The following is a 27427-nucleotide window of genomic DNA, read 5'->3' as shown; positions in this document are numbered from 1 at the left end:
CCGATCGTCCACCACCAGATAAGTTTCCTCCCAAGGACCTGATGAAAACCCCAAAGTGCTGAGAGGCACACTTCGAAAATTCTTAGGTAAAAAAAACAGACTTTTACCATAAGTGTGCTGACAACCTTTTCGGAATCACCACTACTTACGGCTCACCCATTTGTCGAGCCTCCTCCTACAGTTCATTCCCGTGCTTTTCCAACCCTCCCAGTTTCGGTCCCAATGGAAGGAGAAAAGCAACAGTTTGCCTGCCCATCAGCCCGCCTCTCAGGCACTAACAGCCCAGGGCTTCGGCTCTCCGTCCGCCCGCGAGAGGACGCGCGGACGAGTAGCCGGCCCGAGAACCCCGGGCGCAGACCCAGCGCCACCGGCCCAGGTTCCCTCCCTTTGCCCGGCCGCAGCGCGTCGCCTCGCCACAGGCCCGGGCGCCCGGCCGGGCGCATGCGCGCGGCGCTCCCGGGCGTGCCGGCCACACTCCCCCCACCCACTCCGAGAGCTTGTCACTTCCTGCCCTCGCCCCATCTCCGTCCGGGGTCAGTCAGTCGCTCCCTGTCGCTGCGGGAGAGTCTCTGCTTCCCCCTTCCTACCCGCTCCGCGGCGGTAGCTCAGGCTCTTCGGGGAGGGGGAGACAGAGAAAGAGAGAGACTGACTTAATAAAGTTTCCTGAAACAACTACTACCAAAAAAGGCCCAAGGTGGGGGGGAACCCCCATTCTTCCCCGCCCCTCTCCAAAAGCCTGAGGGACCGTTGCAGGTGGAGCGGCGCTTGGGGGGGAGCCGGGCTCCGGCGGCAGCCGTTGCCCCGGCGAGGGGCGCCCAGGTCCTGCCCGCTCCGGTTTCGGCTCCTTCGGTGGCGGCGGCGGCTTCTGCGGGGCGGTTCCTCCTGTCAACTGCCTGCGCCCGCGAGCCGCCCGCCCGCCCAGCTCCACAGCGCGGAAGGACGCCGTGAGCCGCCGCCGCCGTCGCCTCGGGCCGCGGAGGGACGTGGTGAGCTGTGGCGCTTCCGCGTCAGCGGCGGCGGGGACTCTTTGGGAGCGCGTCGGGCCCGAACCCCGGTCCCTTCGCGTGGTCTGCCGAGGCTGCGCCAGGTGGGGCCCGAAGCCGCCTCCCACGCCAGGCTGTCTCCGCGGCTGCCCGGCCTGCCTGCCTTCCTTCCGCCTGCCCGCCCTAGGAGTTAAGTAAGTTGGGCGCACTTGGTTATGGGGACTGGGGCTCCGCCGCGGAGACCCCAACGCACGTGCGTAGCGGGAAGGCGCGGCGTGGGCCGGCCGCCGGCGGGAGCCGCACCTCGACCGCCCCCGTTGCCGCGCCCGCCGCCCCGCGGGCCCCGGCGCCAGCCGTGCCCGACGCGCTCCGCGCCTCCGTCTCCGCGCGCGCCCGCCCGGGCCGGCGAGGCCGCTGCCGCCCGCGCAGCCGGCCAGGCCCTCGCCTTGCGCTGCGCGCCCCAGGCTGCGTTTCCGGGTAGGGCGATGAACCTGTGCGGGAGTTTGGGCTGGAGAAGCCTTCGTGCGTTTTTCTTTTTTAGGTTCTAGAGGAAGGTACGGGTCCGTGGAGGGAAAACGGAGGGCGGGTGGAGGGAACGTATCTGGAAAATATAGCCAGAGCCCCCCCAGGAAGTTCAGGGTGAGTGACGGATTTGTGCTTCTTTCAACAGCCAAGCCGCAATGAAGAGCTTCTTACAGTGAAAGGAAAGTAGGTCTCGCCCACTGAAAATGCCTTTAAGGGACAAATACTGTCAGACTGACCACCATCATCACGGATGCTGTGAACCAGGTATACTCCTTTCTTCCTCCAGTTACTTTGCTCTCCGTCAGAGCCACTCTGTCTTGTGTTTTCCTTCCAGTTTTCTTTTCCTTATTTCCTTATTTCCTTATTTAGAAGTCATTTCTAAATAAGCAGCCTATAATTTCCCCCAGCATAAAACTAGTTATGAAGCTAAAATCTTGTACAAACAAGAGGGCTCCCCTGCTTGATCCCTTAAAAAAAGTACTGCAAGTGTCACCTTCAATCTTTTCCACAAGATCAATCACTCAGTCCCTTTTCCTTCTTTCGAGGCAGCCTGCAGTTAGTAGTGTACCTCCGTGTCCTTTGAATGTTTAAAACTGAACACGGGAGAAGATAGGTAGCTGAATGCTAGTATGTCTTCGTGAAAGTGGATTCATTTAAACTTCTAAAAAATTAAGTTTCTTACGCATATTTATTAGGGAATAGTGGTTAAAGCCTAAAAATGAGTTTAGTTCGGCTAAAAAAGTTTTTTAAACGCAGCTTGTTGGAAGAATCAGGTTTTGCTGACTGCAACCTTTAAAAATTTTCTTGCACAGAACATACTGTATTGCAAAATAAAAAATCTTGTTATGTAGAATACATAAGTATTTTCAGGATAGTTTACTCAGTAGAACTGTTTTTAGTTGGATTTATGGAATGAAAAAGCTCCTTTTTTGAGTCTCTTGAAGAATATTAGAAAACTTTGATAAAGGTATATAAACTTGAGTTTTTCTAGTTATCAGAAGTTTGCTGAGTTTTGTCACAAACATTTAGAGGTACAACTTGGAATCATTGAATACATATGTCACTAAACCAAACAAAGGCTATTCTATTCTAGTTTAAAGGCAGGTGTTTGTCATTATTTTTGACCTAAAAGTTATTAGGACTCTTTATGTTTTTGTTTTTTTTTTTTTGTTGGGAGTATGTTAACTGCTCTGATGTACTTGGTTCTGTCACAGTAGAGTTCAAGTAGAGGACTTTTTAGACTAATGGGAAAAAATGGCAGTGGTAAAGAGGAAGAACTCCCATTTTCAGAAAACTTTGATACACATGAGAAAAAATTTGTACTATGGCCCTCTCTCCCCATTGGTTTACTGGAAATCAGTCATAACTTATCTCTGCTAATAATATAGTCCCAGAATGGGATCCAGTTTCTGTTCAACTGCCCATGACCTATTTTCAGCACCCCTTCATACTGCATATTTTGTGTATTTTGTGTGTCGTTTATATTTTATCAAATATTGAATGGAGTTTGTTAGTTTTGAAGTAGAAGGCTGTGAATGCCTTTTATACTTGTGTTCCACTGACCCTTTATTCTAGTTTTTATTTGAGAAATTTCAAGTCATTTAAATTGAATTAGTGAAATCATTTTCAATAAAACTACTTACTTAGGAGGAAGTTTATGTGTTCATTTATTTATTTCTTTGACAAATTATTACTGAGCACCTGTTAGGTGCTAGGCACTATCCAAGGCAATGGGCATGTAAGTTGTGAACAAAACCGATAAGGTCATTCCTTCATAAAACTTTTGAGTGGGAATAAATAGACAAGTAAATAAATAATTTGTGACCATACCTTATTTAGTGTATTCTGATAATTAAAGTTTTCTAGAGACTTTAATGTCTTTTTAAAGATGTTTTTCAGAGTTGAACTTTTTAATATGTATTGGAACTCCTTTGCTTTTTTTCTCCCTCATTAACAGGAAATCATATAAGTTGCATTAATTTTAAAAATTAAACTTTCTTTTACCAGAAACTTTTTCAGTACAGTTTATTTTTCAGACTACCAGGTCATAAGTAGTTTACGTTTCTTTTGCTTCTTAGCTAGAATTAAACACTTTCTGAAGATTAGTTTGGTGGAAAGCTAGAAGTTTGTTAACTTACAGAATAGTTTATTGTCATTATTTCAGAGGAAGGTAAGTGCTGTGTGGGAGGGTATTTCCAGTACTGAGAGGAATGTTAGGATAGTTTTTAAAAGAGGATGTCTTTAGATGGAGGGAAGAAGATGGCATGCTGTTTGAGAAATTCTTTTGATGGGCAATCATCAGAGGTCTAGCCTCTTTTGAATCAGGAATAGTGGGGCTGGTCCCTGAGCAGTGTGTTCTGAGGAGGCCTTGATAGGATGGGTCAATTTGTAGTGAAGGGTGGTGATGGAAGCCTGTCGGTGTATGTAAAGTACTTCTTAGTTATGTTTTAAGACTGTTTCTTACAGAACTTTTCAAACATTCAAAAGTAGAGAGAATGGTGTAAGGAACCTGTTGTAAGCGTCACACAACTCAACATGTCAATACATGGACAATCTGTTTTCGTCTCTAATCTCCCTTCTCCACAGTTCTGTTCTCCACCCTCCTACTACTTCCCTACCCTCTATTATTTGTAAGTAAATCGCAGACATCATAAGGAGAAATTTATCTTAAGGGGCTTTTTTTAAGGTAGGAGAGACTGTTAACAAAAGTAGGTATTTGATTCTGGGACGTGTGTTCTTGGAAGGATGTAAAGACAGATGTTAAACTTCTGAGGGTTTGGGTGTTTTGATTGGAGGGCGATGATGGCTTTTTTCCTAATGGTCATGTAAACCGATCTTGGGAGGGATGATAGGGTATATGAGAGGGAACTTTTATAAAATACTAATATATAAAGTTTTTTAGGGTTGAGAGTATGTTTTCAAATGAAGAATCATTTTTTTTTTTTTTTTTTTTTTTTTTTTTTACAGTGGGAACTACACAGATCTCTATGCTAAGTGGATGTGTCCATGGATAACTAAGCTAACTCTGGGGTTATTTTGAATGGTGTCTCAGATGTTGATGTGTCTAGTGGTAGCAGTGTTCTGAAGGTGATTAGGTAACAAAATTTTGCTGTAGCTTTGAAATCAGATGTTCTCATGTGGAAATGGAAGCTGGCGTATTAAAGAAAGTTTTCTGGAGCATTTTTAAATGAGGAAAGGGGGACTCCAAGGACAAGTTTCCATTTTTTCTCCATATCCCTCCCTTATTCATTACTGTTTTTTTTTTTTTAATTTTCCCTTTCTAGAATTCTTGCTACTTATAGAGCCAAACCTTGATGCTTTTAGTTCTTTACAATTGTACATTTTCTACCCTCTCTTTTGTAGTTATTTTTTTTTATAAACAGTTGTCAGTTGTTTTGTACAAATAGTGAAAAGAGATCCATCTAATCCAAAGAAATGGTATCATCAGTCTGTTTTACAAATTTCTGCTATTGCATCTTTAAAGGATTGAATTCTACTTCTCTTAGGTTTTGGAAACAGTTTTTCAGTTTTTGGTGTCAGAAAGCAACTGATTTGTACATGATGGTGGTGGTGGTGGTGGTGATAGAACACTTATTGAACACTTAATATATCCCAGGCTCTGTTTTAACCAGTTTACCTGCATTAGCTCATTTAATCCTCATACAACCCTATGATTTAGGTACTTTTATTATCCCCATTTTAGAGTTGAGAAAGAGATCAGAGAGTTTAATTTGCCTTAGTTGTATCTAGAAAATGTCAGAAAAAAATTTCAGTGTAGTAAGTCCAGGTCTGGAGTCTCTATATTTTTAATCACTGCAGGTAGTGCCAATGTCAGATGTTCTCAAAATGAGTTGTGGGTGCGTGCATGTTCTTAATTCATTTAAAATTCTCCTAATGTATCTCTTAAAATTGGAAAAGTTGTACTTAATAAGATGACTTGGTCCTGAGACAGTTCCTCCCACTTATGTACACTGAGCACAAGACTTGAAGCCTTAACAGAGAATCTAAGGCTGTGTCTATACACATAGGAGAGCAGGCTTTAGCCTCCTTATCCAGAAAGCTAAATGCTGCCCAAGACCGGGTCCTGAAGCAGTAGCAGCACACATTATTGAAGTAATCCTCCTTATTTTCCCACAGAGTGGATGATCCTGGGTTAAGACGGTAATAGTTGAGTAGAACATTGTAACATATTGAAAAAAGTGAATTAAAGTGACTGGTTTTTCTTTACCAAAAACCATTTCTTTATTTGGTATCTGATGGAAAAACTTCTCCTTTTCAGTTACCTTGTTTCATATCATCATAATCTAATTATATAATTGTACTGTGAACCTGAGAATTTTTTTTTTTAATTTTTATTTATTTGACAGAGAGACAGCAAGAGAGGGAACACAAGCAGGGGAGTGGGAGAGGGAGAAGCAGGTTTCGAGCCTGATGCGCGGCTCAATCCCAGGACCCTGGGATCATGACCTGAGCTGAAGACAGATGCTTAACGACTGAGCCACCCAGGTGCCCCGAATCTGAGAATTTTGGAAAGCAGACCTCTCTATATGAAAATGAAAATTTTTATTTTTAAAGTGGAAATATTATTTTTACTTATTATAAAAGTGTGTGTGTGTATTTTAATATGCACACTTCTAAAAGCCCAGGCTCAGAAGCACTAGCGAAGTATGAGGCCGAAAATTAAACACCCCGTAAAGTCCACCCTGACAGAACCCTTGTTTTGTTGGTATCCCACCAGACTTTTTTGTGTTTATATTAGTGTCTGTACATACACACACATAAACATTAAATTTCTTTCTTTCTGTATCTATTGAAATGTATATTAATATAAGTGAGATCATATTCTTTAACCTGTTTTTGTTGCTCAGCAGTCTATTATTGACATCCTTTGTCGTTGGTACATGTAGATCTAGATCATGTAGATCTAGCTCATGCTTTCTAATAGCCGTGAAGGATTCTGTTGTAGGGATATTTCATAGTTTATTTAGTCTGGTTCCTACTGAGAGATTTTTAAGTTGTTTGAAATTTTTTCTTTCTTATTTACAGTGCTGCAGAGTGCTGTAGTGAACATTCTTGAACATCTGTCATTGTGCACTTCACTAGTTCTTTCCTTAGGCAGTGAGTGGTTTTTGAGTTTTGCTCTCATAATTGCCCAAAGAGCTGTACTAGATTGTCCAGAGGGTTCTGGAATGGTTTATGAGATGTGGCTAGGACATCATTGCCCTAGAATTTTGATTAAATACAGAGGGTCCTCTTCAAGGGGAATAAAAAGGCAAACATGACGAATATGTAGTAAATAATACCAAAATAGTAAATCTTTGCATTTGAAGCCTTAAGTAGCTTTAATTTAGCCTTGAATTGAGAATAATTTTAGTTATTTTTTTCCCATTATTTCATTTTGCCTTACAAAGATGATGGTGAAGTATATACGAACAAGTGTGATTATCATTAACATGATTGTAGCAAACCATTGTTTTACTACAATAGTAAATGATTTAAATAACCCTTTTTTTGTGGGGATTGGGGTGGGTGTTTGTCTTCCATGTAGTTTATATCCTGGAACCTGGAGATGCTCCTTTGTTACAGCAACCACTACAGACATCCAAATCTGGTATTCAACAAATAATTGAGTGCTTTCGATCAGGTATGAATGTTTTAGGATGTATTTTTCAATCTTCACATAATAGTTAAAAACTACCTAGAAATCCTTAGAATTAATTGTTAAAAAATATTAAAATGTATACATTGGTTTTATAGAATACTTTTAATTGTCGTATTTTTAAAAAGTGATTAATAAATATTGACTTGATCTAGATTTCTTTGTCAGTACTATATATTATATATTAATATAGAAATAAACTTATTTAGTGTGATTTAAAGAAATATGTGGTATCTTTATTGGTAATGTGCCTCTTCTAACAATTTATTGTTATTTTTTGGCATATTTTTGTAAACCCTCAATGGGCACTAGTATCTTATACTGGGTCTTTATAAGCATTGGCAGAGTAGATTATTTATTCAGAATATCTGAGATGTCACTTGTTCTAGATTAATTACTTTATCGTCTCTGTTTATGTGACTCACCTTCTCCTGCCTAACCCTGGAGTTTCAACATCTTTGATAGAACGCAAGACAGGAAAAATACTTATTCCAGTCCCTGGTCTCTTTGGATACATTTGTTTAGCTTTGCTTTCTATTAGATTATTGTAACAGTTGCATGTATAATAATGTGCAGTTGCAGTCCAATGCTTTAAAATAGGTGTTGCTTACTACATATATATGACTGAGAACTGTTGGAACTCCTTTCTCAGTGAGATCTTGGGTTGCTGTGATTCTTACGATTCACTTATCCACCTTTTGTAGATTTGTCTTCTCTGACATTGCAGACTGTTGCGTCAGATATAAACAAACAAATACACATGATTGATGGGACACCTAACTGATGGAAACTTAAAGGATTAGAATATCTTTTATTATTTTAAAGCTTACTATTTTAATGAAAAATTTCTGAGATTAAAAGGAAAAGGTATTTATATGTAACCACTTGTTTTGTATTGATAAATGCTTTGAGGTGCCTATTTTTAAGTCATTGTAAAGAGAAATAGCATATATTTGCTTTATTTTAGGATCTAAGAAATAGATTGCTCCTTAATCTAAAATAAAATGTTTTTATTTCTGACTTTCTGAGATCTGTTTCTTGGATTTTTAATCTATAGTCCTTATGGCATTGCTTTTATGTATATTTAATTCAGTAAGTATTGAGTGTATACTCATGCCTTGCTCATGTTGAATGGTGGTATAACCTATTTTAGGGTGTTTTTTGTTGTTTTTATTTTTGATAGTTGCCCTTCATTAACAGAAGTAACTGACGGGTCAGGTTTTCCTATGATAAATACAATTAAAATTTTACTTACTAGGGGCAGTATTTATAATATATTTCTGGCATAACGGAAGAATGATTAGTTTCTGGTCATAGTAAGAGTTTTTTTAGCTACCTTTAGTAGATAATTCTTTTTGTTCTTTCTCATGGAAATGAAGGTAGTAGCTTTTCACATTTAGTTATGTTCTTTACTATAGTTATTTTTTTCTTTCTTTTTTTTTTTTTTTAAAGAGAGGGAGAGAGAGGGGTGGGAGGGGGAGAGGGAGTGGGAGAGAATCTTAAGCAGGCTTCACACCCAGTGTGGAGGCAGATGTGGGGCTCAGTCTCACGACCCTGAGATTATGACCTGAGCTGAAATCAAGAGTCAGCTTGATTTAACCGACTGAACCACTCAGGTGCCCCTAGAGGTTTCTTTTTTAAAATCCAAAATTTGGAATGAATAAGATTATTTTATACTACTTCACTTTATTATAGTGTTATTTGATTAAGAAGTTAGAATTGGTTTATCATAAATGCTTTGTCTTGTAAAATATACTTTTTCAGGAAGATCCTGTTCTCAAAATCCGTGCTTAACTTTGGAAGATGAATATTTAGAAATGAAATCAATTGTTTTCCTTTTGCACTGTGCTCATGTCTGTTTTCTGTATTTGCTATTTCTTTACAATCTAAAGAAAAGGGTCTGTAAGGGGCACCTGGGTGGCTCAGTTAAGTGTCTGCCTTCAGCTCAGGTCATGATCCTGGAGTCCCAGGATTGAGTCCCACATCGGGCTCCCTGCTCAGTGGAGAGTCTGCTTCTCCCCCTGCCTCTGCTCTTTCCCCTGCTCATTCTCTCTCTCTGCCTCTCTCTCACTCTCTCTCTCTCTCTCTCAAATAAATAAATAAATAAATCTTTAAAAAAAAAAGGGTCTGTGAAATGGGTAAAATGTTCTTTTTTAAATGTCTCCTTCTGACCTTTCAAATTCAGATTTGCCTTCTGAGTTATGTTTTATTTAGGTAAATTCTGAAAATACTATAAATTTAATTCTGAGTACCATTTAATTTAAATTAGAAGTGATTTAGAAATATGTTTAGCAGGACAAAGAACTTATTTTGGATTTAAAAAAAGGAATTCTTTTACTTTGTTAATGTGTCTCAGAACTAAGCAATTTTAATTTCCTCAAGATTGTAATCTTTTATATATCCGTGTAATCTAAAGTTTGCTAAGGTAGTTCTTCAGCACTGAAGTATCCAAGCCCTGGCTGACTGAAACTTTGGGAGGATAGAATGGAAGTTTGGGCCACATGACTTAGGGACGAAGATCCATTCTTACCCCTAAGTTCTTCCTGGTCCCATTCTACTCCCAACCACACCTTCAATGACTCATTCCTTTCTAGACTCTTTTCATTATAGCTGGGTCACACACATTGCATTTAAAGAATTATCCGAAGTCTATGCTTTTGCTCTTGTTAACCTATAGAGGCCAAGTCAGGTGGGACATTAGTAATGTGTTAGGATATCTAGCTTAATCTTTAAGCTCAGATAGTTGTCTTCAGCTACTGTATCATTTCTAAGTGACTCACCTCCTGTCTACACTGGGCTGTCTGTGACTTGGTATTAATTCCTACCCAAGCTGGAAGTTCCTAAAAGGCTGAGGAAGGAGTTAACTCATTTTTTTAGGTCTACCAGCCCCACATGTGCTGTACTAACTGCTTGATCAGTTTTGACTTGTTCTCTTTGCTTCACATTTCAGTTTTTGCTTTGGACTGTTTTTCTGTTTTTAAATGATAAATCTTTCTTGACCTCTGATAATCTTTTTATTTCTGGCTGCTTCACTTGTAAATTAATTTGAATAGATTTTTCTTTTTGGAATTAAGTAATATTCCTATATTGGAATAAGTAATATTATTGGATTAAGTCATAAGTGCCTGTGGTTTAAAAATAAAAAGGAAGTATAAAAGGATATACAGAAATACAAAAAATAAGTCTCTCTGCTCAGGCAACCACTGCTACACGATTTGTGTGTCTTCTTCCAGAGACCGTATATACATATACAAGCATATATATATCCCTCACTTTTTTCCCCAGTATGAATGGTAGCTGAATCTGCACACTGTTATGTATTTTTGCTTTATTAACAGTACATTTCACTGTTGTTTGACATTTGTCCATAGATAAATACCTCATTTTTTTTAGAAGGCTGCTTGTTTTGCTCCAACCTACAGATTTTCTACTCTGACATCCCTGATGGTTGGATGACTTTGAGACATGCTGTTTGCTCTGTATCCCTGGCTTTTGGTACTATCTTGACTGGGCCCTGCCTTTTGCTAGAGCACTGCCTTAGCTCTGTTAATCCTTCTAGGATCACATCTGTGACGTGGTGTCTTCAAATTTCTCTCCTTTTTATTGACGCTTTTATTTTAGCTTCCTTTCTTCCTGAACTGAAACAGAATTGTAAGTAACAACAACAAAAAAGGTGTACTTGCATGAGACATTTATTAAAATCGATTTAATTGAGCTTAATATTCTTTCTTAGTCTCTTAATCTTCTGGTGCAGGCAAAGGAGCTATTGAATGCCCTAAGATTAGAAACAGAAAAATGGGGAGAAAAGAGAAGGATAATCATTTAGTCTGGCATTCAAAACTGGTCTTTCATGTGAAGTTGACATTGTTTTTTTGAAATCTTGAAACATATTGTAAAAAGATAATATAAATTATCTGTCTATAAAATACTGCTGTGTGCAAGGAAGGGCATCTTTTCTGACTCTTAGGGAGGAGTAAATGGTAGCGAAAAATGAGAATTAGCTTTGTGTTGTATTTGCTATTGTCATTATCATCTTAGGTTTGGTCATTTAACGTCTTAGAAGAGTTGTTTGTTTCGTTTTGGTTTTGTACTGTTTAAAACAAGATTACCTGCATTTAGTGTAAGCTGTTCCTGGATGGCGATGCCTGAGTCCTGACTCAGCAGACAAAAACTTAGGATGGAAATGTGATTTATCAGAGATACATAAGATAAGAGAGTGCTATATGATATGGGTTTTGTTTTTGGTTGTTACACAACAATAGTAGGAAATTTAAAATCAGACTAGATATTTTTTGGATGAATAAGACAGATGTAGATTTGTTTGATTTGTCGTTCTTACATTCTTCAAGGAATGTCATCTGAGGCTGTGTTCCTAGAAGAGCAGACATTTATATTAGTCTGGGAACTTCTTAAGGGCACAGATCAGATCCTTCATCCCATGTTTCCAGTGAATAGCATTGCAACCTCATATTTAATAGGTGTTCAATAAATGTTTGTGAGACTAAACTTAAAGATTCACCAAGTAGGCACTAGAATAATTTTATTCTGCTTATAAATTTATTGTATTATGTGGCAGTGTTCCATAATTAACCTAGTAATTTTTTTTAAGGATTTTATTTATCCATTTGAGAGAGAGAGAGAGAGAGAGTGCACAAGCAGGGGGAGAGGCAGAGGGAGAGGGAGAAAGCAGACTCCTGCTGAGGAGGGAGCCCGATGCAGGACTCAATCCCAGGACCCTGAGGTCATGACCTGAGCCGAAGGCAGACACTTAACCATCTGAGCCACCCAGGCGCCCCTAACCTAGTAATTTTTTTTTTAACCAACTCTTGTAGGTGGTTTTAAGAAATCAATTTAAATTTTCTTAAGTTTTCCCTATTTTTTAACCTTTAAGTACTTTTGTTAAGGGATGATCAGTTAGAAATTTCCTTCATATACTGGCCTTGGAAATCAGTTTTGACAGGAATCACAGATTTGCTTGCAGTGTTGAGATGATACTGTGTTTAAACAGTCATGCTAAAAATGATTGAGCTTATGTGTGAATCATCATAAAGCAAGCAGTATAGCATTTAAAAATCATTACTGCTACAACTTAAAATGGTCATTGACCAACATATCCATATGTTAAAGAAAAAAATGAAAGCTTATTTTTGGCACAGAAGAGTTAGAATTAATATCAATCATGTAAAGTGATTGCCATCCATCCTAATGTAAAACTGAATACTGATTCCTTTTGAAAAAAATCTTGTAAACATTTTTCTCAGTATATACAGTGTATTTGATATTAAGGAATAGCACATGACTAAACCCTTGATGAGGTTTAGGTAATTTTTACTGAGCACCTATTATGAGAATCTGAAATATTCACTAATTAGTTAATTTCTAGGCATCAAAAGCCTTACCCTTAGTGGGCTGTGTAGTTTTTTTTTTTTTTTTTAAAGATACTGATTAATGATCTATGTAATCAGTAAACAGTGACTTCAAAGATAGTTTTAAAACCCAGGGCAAGAAAAAGTTACTAATATGGGAAAAGGAATAATTAGTAGTAAGATTGCATGGATCTCTTTCAGGATCCAGGGCAGTGGAAGAACTTAATGTTGCTGTCTAGATGACCATGTCTGTTGTCTCAGGTGATGAAAGTTTTAGCTGTTGACAGAGGCACAGTTGATTGGCTGTGTCTAATTGTTAGTAAGCAAAGCAGTCACAAAATGGTAGCTGACAAGACCATTATGACCAAAGTCATTATGACCACATGGGAAAAACAACAAAACCTTAAATGGTAACTAAAAACTAACTTAGGGAAAAACTTCTATTGTCTGTATTTATGGAGTGGGCAACATCTTATTTTTCTCATTTGTAGATTGTATAAGTTGAATTAGAAAATCTGAGGTCTCTTTTTTGACTTACCTGGCAACTTAAATAGACTAAAAAAAAAAAAATCTAATTTATAGAGAACGTTTCCTTAAACATAAAGCTGTCTAGTATGTCATTTAGCAAACCTCAATCAGGCATAGTCCTGAGGGCTGGGAATATAGTGGGTAATCATTAAAGGTATCTTCTCTGTCCTTTTAGAGCTTCCATTTTAATGGGACTACAGAAAAATAATTAATTACAAGATAGTGGGATAATATAGTACGGATGTATAGGGTGCTGTGGGAGTAGGGGTGAAGAATTTGTAACAAAAAACAGGAATCAGAAGGCTTCCTGGGGGATGCGACTTCTAACCTGGAGTTTTTTTTTTTTTTAAAGATTTTATTTATTTGAGAGAGAGTGAGAGAGAGAGCATGGGGGCGGGGGAGGGGGCGGGAGTCAGAGGGAGAAGCGGACTCCTCACTGAGCAGAGAGCCCGATGCAGGACTCGATCCTGGGACTCCGGGATCATGACCTGAGCCAAAGGCAGTCGCTTAACCAACTGAGCCACCCAGGTGCCCCAGAGTTTGAAGGATTACTAGAAGTGAGCCAGACCAGGGAAGTGGAAGATTGTTATAGGCAGAGAGAAAAAAAAAACATAGGTGAAGGCCTGAAAAGTGAGAGAGAGAAACAATTTGGTGAACCCATGGCTCTGAAAGAAATTTGATGTACCGGCATCAGCACAACTGTGCTTGTATGTGTGTATGTGTATGTGTAGGTGGGGTGCAGTGGGGGAAGCATTTGTGAATTATTATTAAGAGTGATGAGTTTAGGTTAGAGCCAGAGATTTTTTTAGGGGGATGCTATTGGAAACGAATAGACACTTTGCTGAATATAACTAGTTCTATAACTAGGACTAAAGAATATCTCTCTGTATAGATTTTTTAATTTTTAATTAATTTTTATGGTTGAGAGAAACTGGTGGGCAAAGTGAGATCTCTGATTTAGGGATGCAGTCTTATATTTTTAGCAGTAACTGTTTTTTATGTATAACCTCATACTTTTTTTTTTTTTAAAGATTTTATTTATTTGACAGAGTGAGAGAGCACAAGCTGGGGGAGCAGTAGAAGGAGAGGGAGAAGCAGGCTTCCCGCTGAGCAGGGAGCCCGATGTGGGGCTCTATCCCAGGACCCTGGGATCATGACATGAGCCGAAGGCAGATGCTTAACCATCTGAGCCACCCAGGCGCCCCTTAACCTCATACTTTCTATTTAAATCTTCAGCTGAGTTCTTAAGTTAAATCTCGTTCAGCTTGTTTTTGCATTCCTCTTCAATCTTTTTTGACTATCTTTAAAGGCAGAATTGAATCTTTAGCATGGGTCTAGCAGGTATTTCAATTTAGAATTAAAGTGTGCAAAATTTTCTATGTTTTCTTCTTACTGGTGCTACACTTAACTATACTTGGGAATTATATGTAGGTATGTTAGGTTTATCTAAAATATTTCACATTTAAGCATTTTTTTTTCTATCTTAAAATTGATTTTCCCTATATACTTACTTTATGGATCAAAACCTTATCAGAATCTATTCCCTTTCACATTGGTTGTAAAAGTTGGAGGTTATGGCAAGTAAAATAATACTGAATTTTTCTAAAGCTGTCTTTGATGTTGAATAAAGATTTTTATTTATTAAAAAAAATACTTTTGTCATCAGTCTACCTCTCATAGTTTGTCGTCACTTAGGAGGTTAACTATGAACTAAACACGTTAGCAGTCTATTGCCAGTATATTTTGTTATGTGAAGTGGACTAAGAAGGTGCGTGTGTGTGTGTGTGTGTGAAATTACTTTTATATAAAGAATAATACTCAGGCTGTCCTCTGAATCTTTTTAAGTTTATGTTTTCTGATTTTGTGGTAATATGGTTTAGTGCAGTAAACCATTGATTCGGATTTGAGAAATGGTGGAGATGATTTCATTATATTTATTTTTTCCCAGTAGAAACCCAGATGTGTAATTTAATTTTTCTGGGATTTAGGTTCATATTTTCTTTCATGATTCTCTAAGATAGGTTTGGTTTGGTTTGTTCATTTTACAAGATGGATAGTATAGTGTGTTTACTCTTTAGTAGTCCCAGAGCTTAACAGAGTGTCAAGTACTTGTGGCATGATGGAAGAACACTTTGTACCTCGATAGTTTTAAAGTTTTTTTTCAGGACACATTTGTTTTTTCCTCTTGAAGTCGATATTATTAGCATCTTTTTTATTTGAGGAAATTAAAGGCTAATTAATTAGTAAAGCATGGCAGATCAATTTTGTCAGTTTACCTGTGGCAAAAAACCTGTAGGAAATAATGGTAAAAGATCTTCTATTTGTGTTTTATTCCTGGTGGATGTTTTTATTTTAAAGATTGGATGCTCATTGCCATTTATTTTTTTTCCTGCCTTTTGATCTTCTGTCATAATGCTTAGATTCCCTATATCAGTGGCATTTCTTCAACTAATCTTTACTGAGCATTGCTAGACCTGAATACTTTGTAGTTGTAAATAAGACAGGTTTGGTCTTGGCTGCTTTGGAGTTTATAATCTAGTGGGGAAGACAGGCTTTAAATTATTTTAAACTGTAAACTATCAGTATTTAATTAGTTGCACTTGGAGTGAGTTTTTGAGGGAGAAAGGCTTTGAATAAATTTATAGTGGTATCAAGAGGCCTAAGCAAAATTCAAATTATGGATAAGGGTTCTCTACTCTGACACTCAATGGCCATAATTCCATGTTGGCCCAAAACCTTGAAGTAATTTGAGCTGAATTTAAAGAAAAAGTCACAGGCAATCTTGTGACACAGTTTTGATTTTTTTTAAGGAATCAGGGGAAAACATATTACAGAACTCCATGTTCACGTCTTATTGCGGAAGGGAGCTATAGGAACCAGCCAGAAACTTTGGCAAGGAGTAAGGGGTTGGGGGGGAGGGGCATGTTTAATTCTGCTTTCCCCTTCCAGATCTGTTGAATCAGAATCTCTAGAGGTGGGTCATGTATATCTTTATTCCCAGTTTATTGTGATGATCAGCCAGATGTTTGAACCACTGTTGGGATATTCTAAGAATTGATTGGCTGCTGAATTAGAAAAAGAATATCAATTTTAGCTGTCATAATATCCAGGTGATGATAGAATTTTACTTAAAATTTAGTTTATAACTTAGTTTTGAATACAAATGGTGGAAATTGGCAATGCCTATATTTTGTTTGCAAAGTGTAATTGCACTTTGGTTTGTCAACAGTGGTTGCCCAGTTTAAAAATGCATGTTAAAGTTACCTTTTGTGTTAAGTTTTATTTTCTTTTTTCCTTCAGGAACTAAACAACTTAAGCACATTTTATTAAAAGACGTGGACACTATTTTTGAATGTAAATTATGCCGCAGTCTCTTCAGAGGATTACCAAATTTAATTACCCATAAAAAATTCTACTGCCCACCAAGTCTCCAGATGGATGACAGTAAGTTTTATTCATATATTGAGTTATACATTTTACAGTTAAGTATTCTTATACTGCAGCTGTACGTTTGTGTTAAAATGGTATCAATAATTTAATGATGGGGAATAAAATTAAATATTAGACTTAATGTTCATTTTCTTAGGTACTTTCATACTTTTTACTTGGGTTTTTCTAAAGATATATGAGGTTAGGTTTATGAGTATATTTATTTATATTAAGATACTGGATATTGTTTTTGAATGTTTATATGGACCATATAGTTTATATTCAGGATTTTTCTAAGTTAAAATGTGAGTGATTAAGGGGGGTATTGGTATTTTTCATTTTTACTTCTTTTAACAACTTGCTACCTATGACTGATAATTTACTAAGATTATCCTTAAGTAAATGAGAAGGTTAGAGCAAAGAATGAGTAAATGAGTTGATTTCTTGGGAATGGTGAAGAGCATTAAAAAATATTAACCTTTCTATTTTTTTCTGGGTCTTGATTTGAAGATCAGTTTTGTTCTCAGTGAAATTTATTTATAACTCAATCATTTTATCAGAAATGAGATTGTGTTATAGGCCGGTTTGAGATCTGAAGTAGCTTTATGCGATGAAGGCAGATTGTAGGCTAATAAAGTCTTTGTGGAACCGAATGTTGGATTAAGTGTATTGCCTTTGTATGATTAAGTTAGCAGTATATGTAATGGTATTACTTTCTTGCTTTAAAGAACCGATACAAATTCCTTAAAGTATTTTAATAAGTAATAGGTTACTTTCATTATTTCTTGTTCAGGGGTTTAACTCTTTGTGGATTTACAAATTATAGAACTTATTTTGTCAGTTTGATACTATAGTTGCATTGTGGAGTTTGTGCACTTTTCAACTTAACTTTTTTGGGATGGGAATGAAATGAAAACTCCAAATATCAAAAGTACCACTTAATTACTAGCATGAAGCTGATTTAAAGTATACTATAGGACATAGTTGAAATAAAAATTTCATTTTTGGAAATTTTTCCTAGTACTGTTAGATCTTATTATACTTGTTTTTATCATTGAGATATAAATGAAAAGGCAGTCTGTAGGGATTAGTTTCAGATCTGATCTTTTAATAAAGTATTTCTGGTAGTTATTCTTGTTTTTAGTGTAGAGTTGACTTTTAGAAATATAAATAAATGGATTTGTTGGATTATTGTATATTTTTCTTAGCAATAGTCATTCTAGAAATACTTCTGTGAAAGTGTTATCCTTATAGACACTACTTTATCCCTTTTAAATGGGAAGATTACTAGAAGAGCAATAATGAATCATTTCTTGTTTTCTAAATATCAGATTTGATGCTGTGTTTGTAGCTAGATTTTAGAATTGTATGTGGAAACATAATCAATGTTAGATAAATCTGGTATAGTAGTAGGAATATTTGGTTGCCTATAGGGAATGCAATTATTGCACAAGTAAATAAAACTAGCTCTGTTTTTGGAATAAATCTATAGTTTTTAATCACTTGTTTGAATGGGATGGTACCATGTTAAGAAGCCCTGTAATAGCAAACACTTCTCTACATGTCATTCATATTTATATCCTACAAATCTTTCTTTTTCATTTCCATAAGATCTTGTAAGTGTCCCTTTCTACAAGTAGATTAGGTTATTATGGATTAAGTTAATACGAACGCTGTTATGTTTTCTAAAAAAAGAATCATTTTTATATATAATAGTACGTTCTTCATGATGTTTTATCCATCTTGGGTTATGAGAACTTTGATATGCCTTTGCTAGGCTGAAAATTTTAGACTAAAAATTTGAAATATTGTTTTAATTGTTTAGGACACTCATGTGCTTATATATTTGGTATTAAGGGCACTTAGGAGTGGAAGTATCTCTTCAGATTGCATTTATTCCTTAACATTTGTGTACATTGATGAGATTTTAAATTAATTTTAGTTTAATTCTAGTTTTAAAACACGGAAAAGTAGATAATGCTCTTCTAAAAATAAATATAAACCAGTAATAAATTTTAAGGTAGAGGTTCATAATACATTTTTAAATTTTAGAGAGCTAGAACAGGCACATTATTTCAGATTAAAATGTTGTTTTTTCCTTAACAGACCTTCCTGATGTAAATGATAAACAAAGCCAAGCCATAAACGATCTCCTAGAAGCCATATATCCAAGTGTGGACAAGCGAGAATATATTATTAAGCTAGAACCCATAGAAACTAATCAAAATGCAGTGTTTCAGTATATTTCAAGGACTGATAATCCTACTGAAGTCACAGAGTCAAGCAGTACTCCTGAACAGACCGAAGTTCAAATACAGGAAACCAGCACTGAACAGTCTAAAACAGTACCAGTTACAGATACAGAGGTGGAGACTGTAGAGCCCCCTCCTGTTGAGATTGTTGCAGATGAAGTTGCACCTACATCTGATGAGCAACCTCAGGAATCACAGCCTGACTTGGAAACTTCTGACAATTCTGATTTTGGTCACCAGTTGATATGTTGTCTTTGTAGAAAAGAATTCAATTCCAGACGAGGTGTTCGTCGTCACATTCGAAAAGTACACAAGAAAAAGATGGAAGAACTAAAAAAGTACATTGAAACACGAAAGAATCCAAATCAGTCCTCTAAAGGACGCAGTAAGAATGTTCTAGTTCCAATAAGTAGGAGTTGTCCAGTATGTTGTAAATCATTTGCTACAAAAGCGAATGTAAGGAGGCATTTTGATGAAGTTCATAGAGGACTAAGGAGGGATTCAATTACTCCTGATATAGCAACAAAGCCTGGGCAACCTTTGTTCCTGGATTCTGTTTCTCCTAAAAAATCTTTTAAGACTCGAAAACAAAAGTCGTCTTCAAAGGCTGAATACAATTTAACTGCATGCAAATGCCTTCTTTGCAAGAGGAAATATAGTTCACAAATAATGCTTAAAAGACATATGCAAATTGTCCACAAGATAACTCTTTCTGGAACAAACTCTAAAAGAGAGAAAGGCCCTAATAACACTGCCAGCAGTTCAGAAATAAAAGTTAAAGTTGAACCAGCAGATTCTGTAGAATCTTCACCCCCTTCCATTACCCATTCTCCACAGAATGAATTAAAGGGAACAAATCATTCAAATGAAAAAAAGAACACACCGGCAGCACAGAAAAATAAAGTTAAACAAGACTCTGAAAGCCCTAAATCAACTAGTCCGTCTGCTGCAGGTGGCCAGCAAAAAACCAGGAAACCAAAACTTTCAGCTGGCTTTGACTTTAAGCAACTTTACTGTAAACTTTGTAAACGTCAGTTTACTTCCAAACAGAACTTGACTAAACACATTGAGTTGCACACAGATGGGAATAACATTTATGTTAAATTCTACAAGTGTCCTCTTTGCACTTATGAAACTCGTCGGAAGCGTGATGTGATACGACATATAACTGTGGTTCATAAAAAGTCATCCCGCTATCTTGGGAAAATAACAGCCAGTTTAGAGATCAGAGCTATAAAGAAACCCATTGATTTTGTTCTAAATAAAGTGGCAAAAAGAGGCCCTTCGAGGGATGAGGCAAAACATAGCGATTCAAAACATGATGGCACTTCTAACTCTCCTAGTAAAAAGTATGAAGTAGCTGACGTTGGTATTGAAGTAAAAGTCACAAAAAACTTTTCTCTTCACAGATGCAATAAATGTGGAAAGGCATTTGCCAAAAAGACTTATCTTGAACATCATAAGAAAACTCATAAGGCAAATGCTTCCAATTCACCTGAAGGAAACAAAACCAAAGGCCGAAGTACAAGATCTAAGGCTCTTGTCTGGTGAGGAACAGTTACAGAGTTTTGCTTTTTTCCCCCCATCGAACTAAAAAAATCATTTGACCATAATTTATAGCTGGTTCCATTTTTAACACATGTTTGCTTCCATATATCTTATGGCAATGGGAACTGCAAGAGTAATGTGCATATTGCATTTACCTCTTCAGTGACCTTTATTCCAGTGGCTTGGGAACAAAAGTTAACTTCAGAACTTATCTTTCACAGGACAATACAATATAGTTGTAGGGTAGATGGCACAGGGTCAGTGCTTTCCTCCCAATGTTGTAAAATATATACATTTATATTGGCTTATGTTTACAATAGAAGTCTTCTGTTTAACTAACTTTGCACAGGTTTAATTCGGTTTAGTGACCTAGTCTACTAATACATTGTAGAAAAAGTGAAATATATTAGAATGAATTTGTGAAGGCGATAATTAGAGGAAAAGTCTTTTGAGGCACTGTAATTATTGTAAAAATTAATCTGTGATGGCTAAATAAAGTACTGCACTCAGAAGAAAAAATCCCCAAATTGAATTTAGAACAATTAGCATTTATTATTTACATTTAACATAGTGCTTCCAGTCAAAGGGGAAACTTGATAGATAGAAGTGTGGATTTTTTTTTTCCTTCTTGGGAGTATGCGTTAGTTACTGTTTTTAGTTTTGATCTGTGGAAAAAGTGAATATATAGGTTTCAAATCTTACTTTTCCATTTTGTTTTAAATAGACTTTTTGTGATCATTTCAACATAGTTAATATTATTAAGTAGGGCTTTTTGTTTGTTTGTTTTTGTTTTGTTTTGGTTTTTTGTGGTTGTGCGTTGTAAGAAAAGGAAAATCCCTATTGGGAAGAAAGAAAAAAATTTTACTTTTTTAGAAGGTTTTGGAATAAATGTAGATTTTTAAAATGCAATATAAAATAAGGAGTAGACTCCCTATACTTGTTTTTGCAAGTCTCTCTATATTTTTAAAAGTTTACCTTCAGTACCTGTCTCCCTGTATTAAGGCATTTAATATATTTAATTAGTATTAAATTAGTTTTGGATTCAGGTTTTAAAGCAGTATACTTAGTTTGAGTGCTGAGTAGGTTAAATGTTGTGGTTTGAGTATCCCACATTTTTTATTTGTGTGGAAACTTGAGATGAAACCATCCTTTAGAAGTCATTTACTATTGTGTAATTTTAAAAACAAGGTTTTATTGGTAAACTCAAAAGTGTTCATTTATTCCCATTTCTCCTCAGATAACTTCAAGTGATGTACGAAAAGGTTTGGAGTTCATTTTTGTGGAAAGACTTTAAATTGGTGTTAGAACCACTAAACGTCTTCAAATGGTACTATGAGAAAAAAAAGGAAAAACAATTTCATAAATATTCGACTGTAACTGCTGTTTTCTGACTAAAATAATAACCATCTAACCACTTGTTTCTAAGGCACTGCCTCTCCCAGCACTTTCAAGTAGCTGTGACATTACCTATTGTCATCACAGTCCATCAGCTAACCACCCTTGACCTTGTGCATTTGGTCTACAGTTTCTACAAAAACGTTGCAAAGTTTGTTTTCCAAACAATTTGTTGATTAAAGCGATCAACAACCTGAAGAATATATATCACCACTGGTGATTTTTAATTGACAAAAAGACTATATCTTAGTGATTTTAGTTTTGTTTCACTTTATTTGGCAAAATTTTCATCTGGATTGTACAGATATATTTACTAGTGAGTGTATGTTAGGACCAAAAGAGAAATTAGTATCAACATATTATAAATATTTAGCGTACTAAATATTTGTAATTATTCTTACATTCATTTATTTCTAACTTGTTCTCCAGCACTTAAATGTTTGAAAGTTTCATTCTAAAATATATACTACAGGAAAGTTCCAGTTCATTTTCATCCATGGATCATTACCCTTTTTATTTGTAAACATCTGAGGTTTTTATAAAAATTAAACATTCCCCTTTTTTTCTTTAAATTTTATACAAAGCACTTTAATAATAGATGCAACTTAATTTTTCAGTTTCTTTTTTTTTTAAGACTTCACATTTACTAATGTTAATATGAAGGTAGTAAATAGCTTACTGATATTTTGTGGATGCAGACAATCCATGCACAACGACTTCTTATGATATTAGTTTATTTCTTTAAATATTGCTAAAAAAGGAAGATGGGAGTGAAACCCTGAATTTTTTCTCCCAAGTAAAATCTTAAATGACTACTTTAGATGATATTTGATTCCTACTGTAAAATTTGGAAAATAATGAATTCTTGTCCATTTTTGTAATCAAGATTTTAGGAAAACCAGAAGTACATCTATCTTTATGAAATATTGGGCAGGTTTTTGTGTATCAATATTTTGTACTTTTTAGGGAATATTTTATTTTTTAGTAATTTTTGTCAAATTATAATTTTAAAAGGTACAGCAGAGAATATACCATGTTTTTATATAGGTTCACACCTGTACTTAGGAGGGACCCTGTCCATCTATATACTTTTTGTATAAAATTTTAAAATGTTGAAGATCACAAGGTCATAATAAAATGCTTCTATAGCTAGAAAAACATTTACCCTTCCCAGTGCTTTGCACTAAAATATACTGTGAAAGGAAAGTAGAAAGACTGTAACTGTTGCTGGAAATGTTCTATATTGAATGTACATGCTCTTGTTGGAAAAATGTACTATATGTGATGGAAATAAACCAGACTCAAAGTTATTTCAGCTAAATGTGCTTCAACAAAGGTGCATTGGTTGAAACTTAAATGTTTTATCAAATTTAAGTTTATTCAGTGACTATGAGCAGCTACACTTGAATTTTACCGATAGTTTTATTTTTAAGAATTAGAGTGATAATTTCTTTTTAATTTAAAAACAGATTTACATTTCCACATATGGAAAACTTGTACTTATAGATCTAACTTTAATGATTAATAGCATAATATATTTAGGGAACTAAATGTGTAGGTGGTATTTCATTTATAAACCATCTTCATTAGTTGCACATTATTAAATCTGTATGTTTGACTTTTGCAAGGTGTTATCTTTTATGCATTCTTACACACAAGACATATTCCAAAGATATTTTCCAGACTTAAGTGCCTACAACCAGTGAAAAGATATGAGTATTCCTAAAAAGCTGGGGGTGGCTCTTTGCTGTAGCCTCTCATCTGCATGTCAGCCTCTTGCTCTCTACTTTACTTTTTTAAATACTGTAGGGAAAAAAGAAAAATAGCCTGATGTGGGTGGAGGGGAGCCTAATTGCTGGAGTTCCTTTACTGTAGCTCACGTATTTCCACAGTACCATTCACGGTTTGTCTCCTCCGTCATAACTCTAGGGCCACAGAGCGGGAATTTAGAAGGTGGAATTGAGGATTCCAAGGACTGTCAAAAGGTTTCATATGGGTCATAGAGGAAAGAATAGCACTATGTCAGGATGTGTCTGTCTAATTTAGAATTGCCTGGAGAGAGTAGGAATATTTTATCATAGTAGACAAATTAATGGATTATGGCAGACAAGAGTTAGAGGCTAAACCAGGACAAGTTTAGAAAGGTAGGATGAACAAGTAAAAAGTTACTAGAAATTCTTTGTTCTTCCTATTTGTTTCTGGTCTTCATCCTTACTTTTTGGTTTTTATTTTGACTCATGAGCTCTGTCTTCTCAGAGGGCTTAGGCCTGAGGCTCTTAAGGAGAACAGTCCTAGGAAATTTGTGGCAGAAGCTTTTCTGGGTGCAGGCTATATGAGCACATATTTATAGCACTTTTTGTTGTGGGGACAAGTAGGTAGGCAGAGAGCCATCAGAAACTGCTTATTTTATATTAAAACCTATTTCGAGCTACAAATTATATCTACCTTTGTTGTTATTTGATCAATTAAGTTTTCCTATAGAATTCAACTCATCTTGTTTCCTGAGAAACCTTCCACACCTAAGTGCAGTGGAAGAGGAGAAACAATAAGAAGTAATGGCTTGCATTTCAACTTCCTAAGTTTGGATAGTGCACGGCAGAGCTGCATGGCTGACACCGGTCAAGTGTTCATTAGAACTTACAGATACACCTTGAATTCATAATAACCTTTTTTGTTGTTTTGTTCATGTCTCTCTTTTTCCCCTCTTCCCTCCCTGCTTCAGGAAGAAAAGTTTCTTCTTGAAGAATATATGTATTCTTGCAGAATATATAAATTACCCATCCTTAATTTTTGGCCTACTTTTGTGGATAGGAGCTAAATTTTTGGTCGACACAGATTGCTGGTATTATTGAAAAGTACCCTTTTTTTTAGGAATATGTAATATTGCTTTATGATCTATAGGCTGTTCTACCCAGTTTGCTTCAAAGAGCTTATGGATGCAGTAGCAGGGAATTTTGTGGTTTTGCTATGGTTTTAGACTGTGGGTATGGACAGAGGAGTTTCTCAACAGGTGTTATGGCAAGAAGGTATGGAGGTAGAGAGAGGCACGAGTGGGTATCATTTCCTGTTGTGAAGTTGCAAAAGATCTTTTCAAATAACATGACCACTGAAAAATGCTTCTTAAACTTTAGAAATTAGATTTCCAGGTTTCCTGGAAATATTCTAGGTCCTTATTTAGGAGTTTTAGAAGCTACCTTTTTAATGGAATCTGAAGATTACTAGGATTATGATTTAGCTGTGGCCCTCATAGTTGATCAGAAGCCGAGCTCTAAGATAGGTGCAGTACGATGCTGGCTCTTCTGTTGGACAAAAGCCTTCTGTACCCTGTGCTGTTTTTCCCTCCTCTGACTTTAAAAAGCTCGCAGAAACCTCAGGATTGGAAAGGAGTAAGGATCAGCAGTCTTAAGAATGGCTCTACTTGTTTAGTTTCTAAGACATTAGGCGCATGATAGAATGCTACTCACCTGCAGTTATTTTGGCTTTTCTAATTTTGAACTTCATTCCTCCTCTCTCTTAGAGTTTGTTTCTGTACCATTTTACCTTGAGTTCTCTTCTGAATTTCTGGCTCTTTCCTTTTTTCTCTTCTGGTTAATTAACAGAGATCATTAGTACCAAGATAGCCAAAATGTTTTTTGAGAAGGTAAGAGGGTAGAAAGTCAGCTCATTTCCTCCTGAATCTTTATCACTCTAAATTCTATTTGTGGGGTTTATTTCTTTTTGAACTGCTTCTTCTGCATGTATTCACTACTACCACACCACAAGCAGAGGGGAACTTAATGACAACCATAGTTGTGTCTGGTGGGGAAAATGCCCAAAGTTGGAGGTTTTGCTCTTTGTGTCCACTCAGAGTTAATTTGCTTGATTGTGTATATTTGAAGTCAGGGACTGTGTCTTGATAATTTTGTTTAGTGACTAGCACATTTTCATGTATACCCAGGCACTTCAAATAAAAACTTGATATTAAAGTAAGTGATAGCCTTTTCCCTCTTAAAATTGTGCTGTCATATACTTTGAGACTTTGGATCTTAATTTCATAAACTTTTATTACCTCCATGTTGATTTTACTTACTTTAGAAAACGCTATCAGTACTAAAATGAGAGTTTGTCATAATAAACAGAACTCTTAGTATTAGATAGTAGTAATGAACATTCATGGAGTGCTTACTATATCCCAAGCACTCTCCTAATCCTTTCTATGCATAATGCCCCTCATCTACCGAGATCTACCAATAAAATCCGCCAATAAGAACTGTTACTTCGTTATCTCCATTTTATAGAATAGGAAGTTGAAGCTTAGAGAAGTTCAGTGATTTACTTAAGTTCACATAGCTAGTAAATTACAGAATTGAGACTTGACACTAGATCTGACTACAAAACATGTGCTCTTAATCAGTGAACGTTACTTTTTTTTTTTTGCATACATTTTACCATTTGCAAAGCACATTCGCTACATTACCTTATTGGCAGCTTGATCTGGAACTAGATTAGTTGGTGAAATTTTTGACCCACACATTATTTCCTGTGTGACTGTACAAGTTACTTAAACATTCTGTGCCCTAGTTACCTCACCTCTTAAAGGGGATATTTACCTCATAGGGTTCTGAGGATAAAATGAAAAGTACATGTAAAATATTTAGAATAGTGTTTGGCATGTTACAATAAACGTTAGATATGGTTACTGTAAGTGATTTTCATGGCATTTTAAAATGTGTAATTTTTTTTATTACCACTTAAAGTTTAGATTGAAAGGGGTGCATTAGAAGAGAGAACTTTATTGTTACACATCAGATTTTAACTGCTGCTGTGTATTTAATTGAGACAATGAAGACCTAACTATTACTATTTGCTGTCAATTTTCTTCTGATCAGGTATTACTAGTTTACCATTCTTACTCAGATTTTTCATTTATCTTGAAAAAGGTATTAGGTAGTTGTAAGCACATTCATTTTGAGTTAGGCTTTATTTTTATGGTTACTTCCCAGAACAACCCCTCTGTCTTAAAATCCTCATTAGTATCTTCCCTATCACACGAATATTTTATTTTTGGTCATGTGCAGAATAGTGACATGGAACAAATATAAACTGAGTAACATAGCTGAAATGTTTCTATAAAACAAAAGTATATGTGCAGTACTATTTGAAAGAAAGCTTCAGTTATGGAACTAGTGGATTCTTAGGGAAAGCACGATTTGGGCCAGGTCAGGAATTTTTTTGGTAAATGTGTCATGAAGAGATAAGAAGAAATGGTACTTTTTCAAGAGTCTTGCCACTGGTAGTCATTAGTGGCAGTATTCCAGATTTCAGCTGAGGCCCAAGTACTGTTAGATTATCTGCTGAGAGGTTTTACCCACACACCTGACTGTTCTTGATTTTGCTTTTTTAACAATAAGATAAAAATTTTAGGGGCACCTGGGTGGCTCAGTCGTTAAGCCTCTGCCTTCGGCTCAGGTCATGATCCCAGGGTCCTGGGATCGAGCCCCTCATCGGGCTCCCTGCTCGGCGGGAAGCCTGCTTCTCCCTCTTCCACTCTCCCTGCTTGTGTTCCCTCTCTTGCTGTGTCTCTCTATCAAATAAATAAAATCTCTAAAAAAAATAAGATAAAAATTTTAGTATTTAGGGACTTGTATAATTTGCAACATCAGAGAACCTTTGTCCGTAGGTTTGGATGAAACATCATATTCTGAACTTCAGATCAAGTGCTGGGCTTCCAATACCTGTGTTGTGTGGCTTTTTAGTGATTTT

At 36.5% G+C, this 27427-nt stretch overlaps 1 protein-coding gene across 5 annotated transcripts; it reads left to right on the top strand.

Moving 5' to 3' along the window:
* Nucleotides 1-25913, top strand: ZNF800 (zinc finger protein 800). 5 transcript variants are annotated; one of them, XM_027574015.2, is made up of 6 exons: nucleotides 562-1177; nucleotides 1654-1772; nucleotides 7057-7152; nucleotides 16362-16505; nucleotides 18597-20289; nucleotides 21528-25912. In XM_027574015.2, coding segments are annotated over exons 2-6 (1995 nt in total). In that variant the 5' UTR covers nucleotides 562-1177; nucleotides 1654-1711; the 3' UTR covers nucleotides 21529-25912. The 5 variants fall into 5 exon arrangements, with proteins under 5 accessions (XP_027429814.1, XP_027429817.1, XP_027429813.1 ...); XM_027574013.1 differs by lacking the exons at nucleotides 562-1177; nucleotides 21528-25912 and adding an exon at nucleotides 1-86 and having other exon boundaries at nucleotides 18597-20293; XM_027574016.2 differs by lacking the exon at nucleotides 7057-7152 and having other exon boundaries at nucleotides 561-1177; nucleotides 21528-25913.
* Nucleotides 25914-27427: the final 1514 nt, after the last annotated feature.

Source organism: Zalophus californianus, chromosome 12, assembly GCF_009762305.2.
Source record: "Zalophus californianus isolate mZalCal1 chromosome 12, mZalCal1.pri.v2, whole genome shotgun sequence".
Lineage (NCBI taxonomy): Eukaryota > Metazoa > Chordata > Mammalia > Carnivora > Otariidae > Zalophus > Zalophus californianus.
Note: the sequence above shows the minus strand (reverse complement) of the source record. Positions and strands in the feature narration are given on the sequence as shown.

What these genes read in the sequence shown, in the direction of transcription:
- ZNF800 (XM_027574013.1), top strand. Translation starts at nt 1,712, where the DNA reads ATGCCTTTAAGGGACAAATACTGTCAGACTGACCACCATCATCACGGA. An exon ending in TCACGGATGCTGTGAACCAG is followed by an intron (nt 1,773 to 7,056) that starts GTATACTCCTTT and finishes TCTTCCATGTAG; the next exon opens with TTTATATCCTGGAACCTGGA. An exon ending in AAGTCTCCAGATGGATGACA is followed by an intron (nt 16,506 to 18,596) that starts GTAAGTTTTATT and finishes TTTCCTTAACAG; the next exon opens with ACCTTCCTGATGTAAATGAT.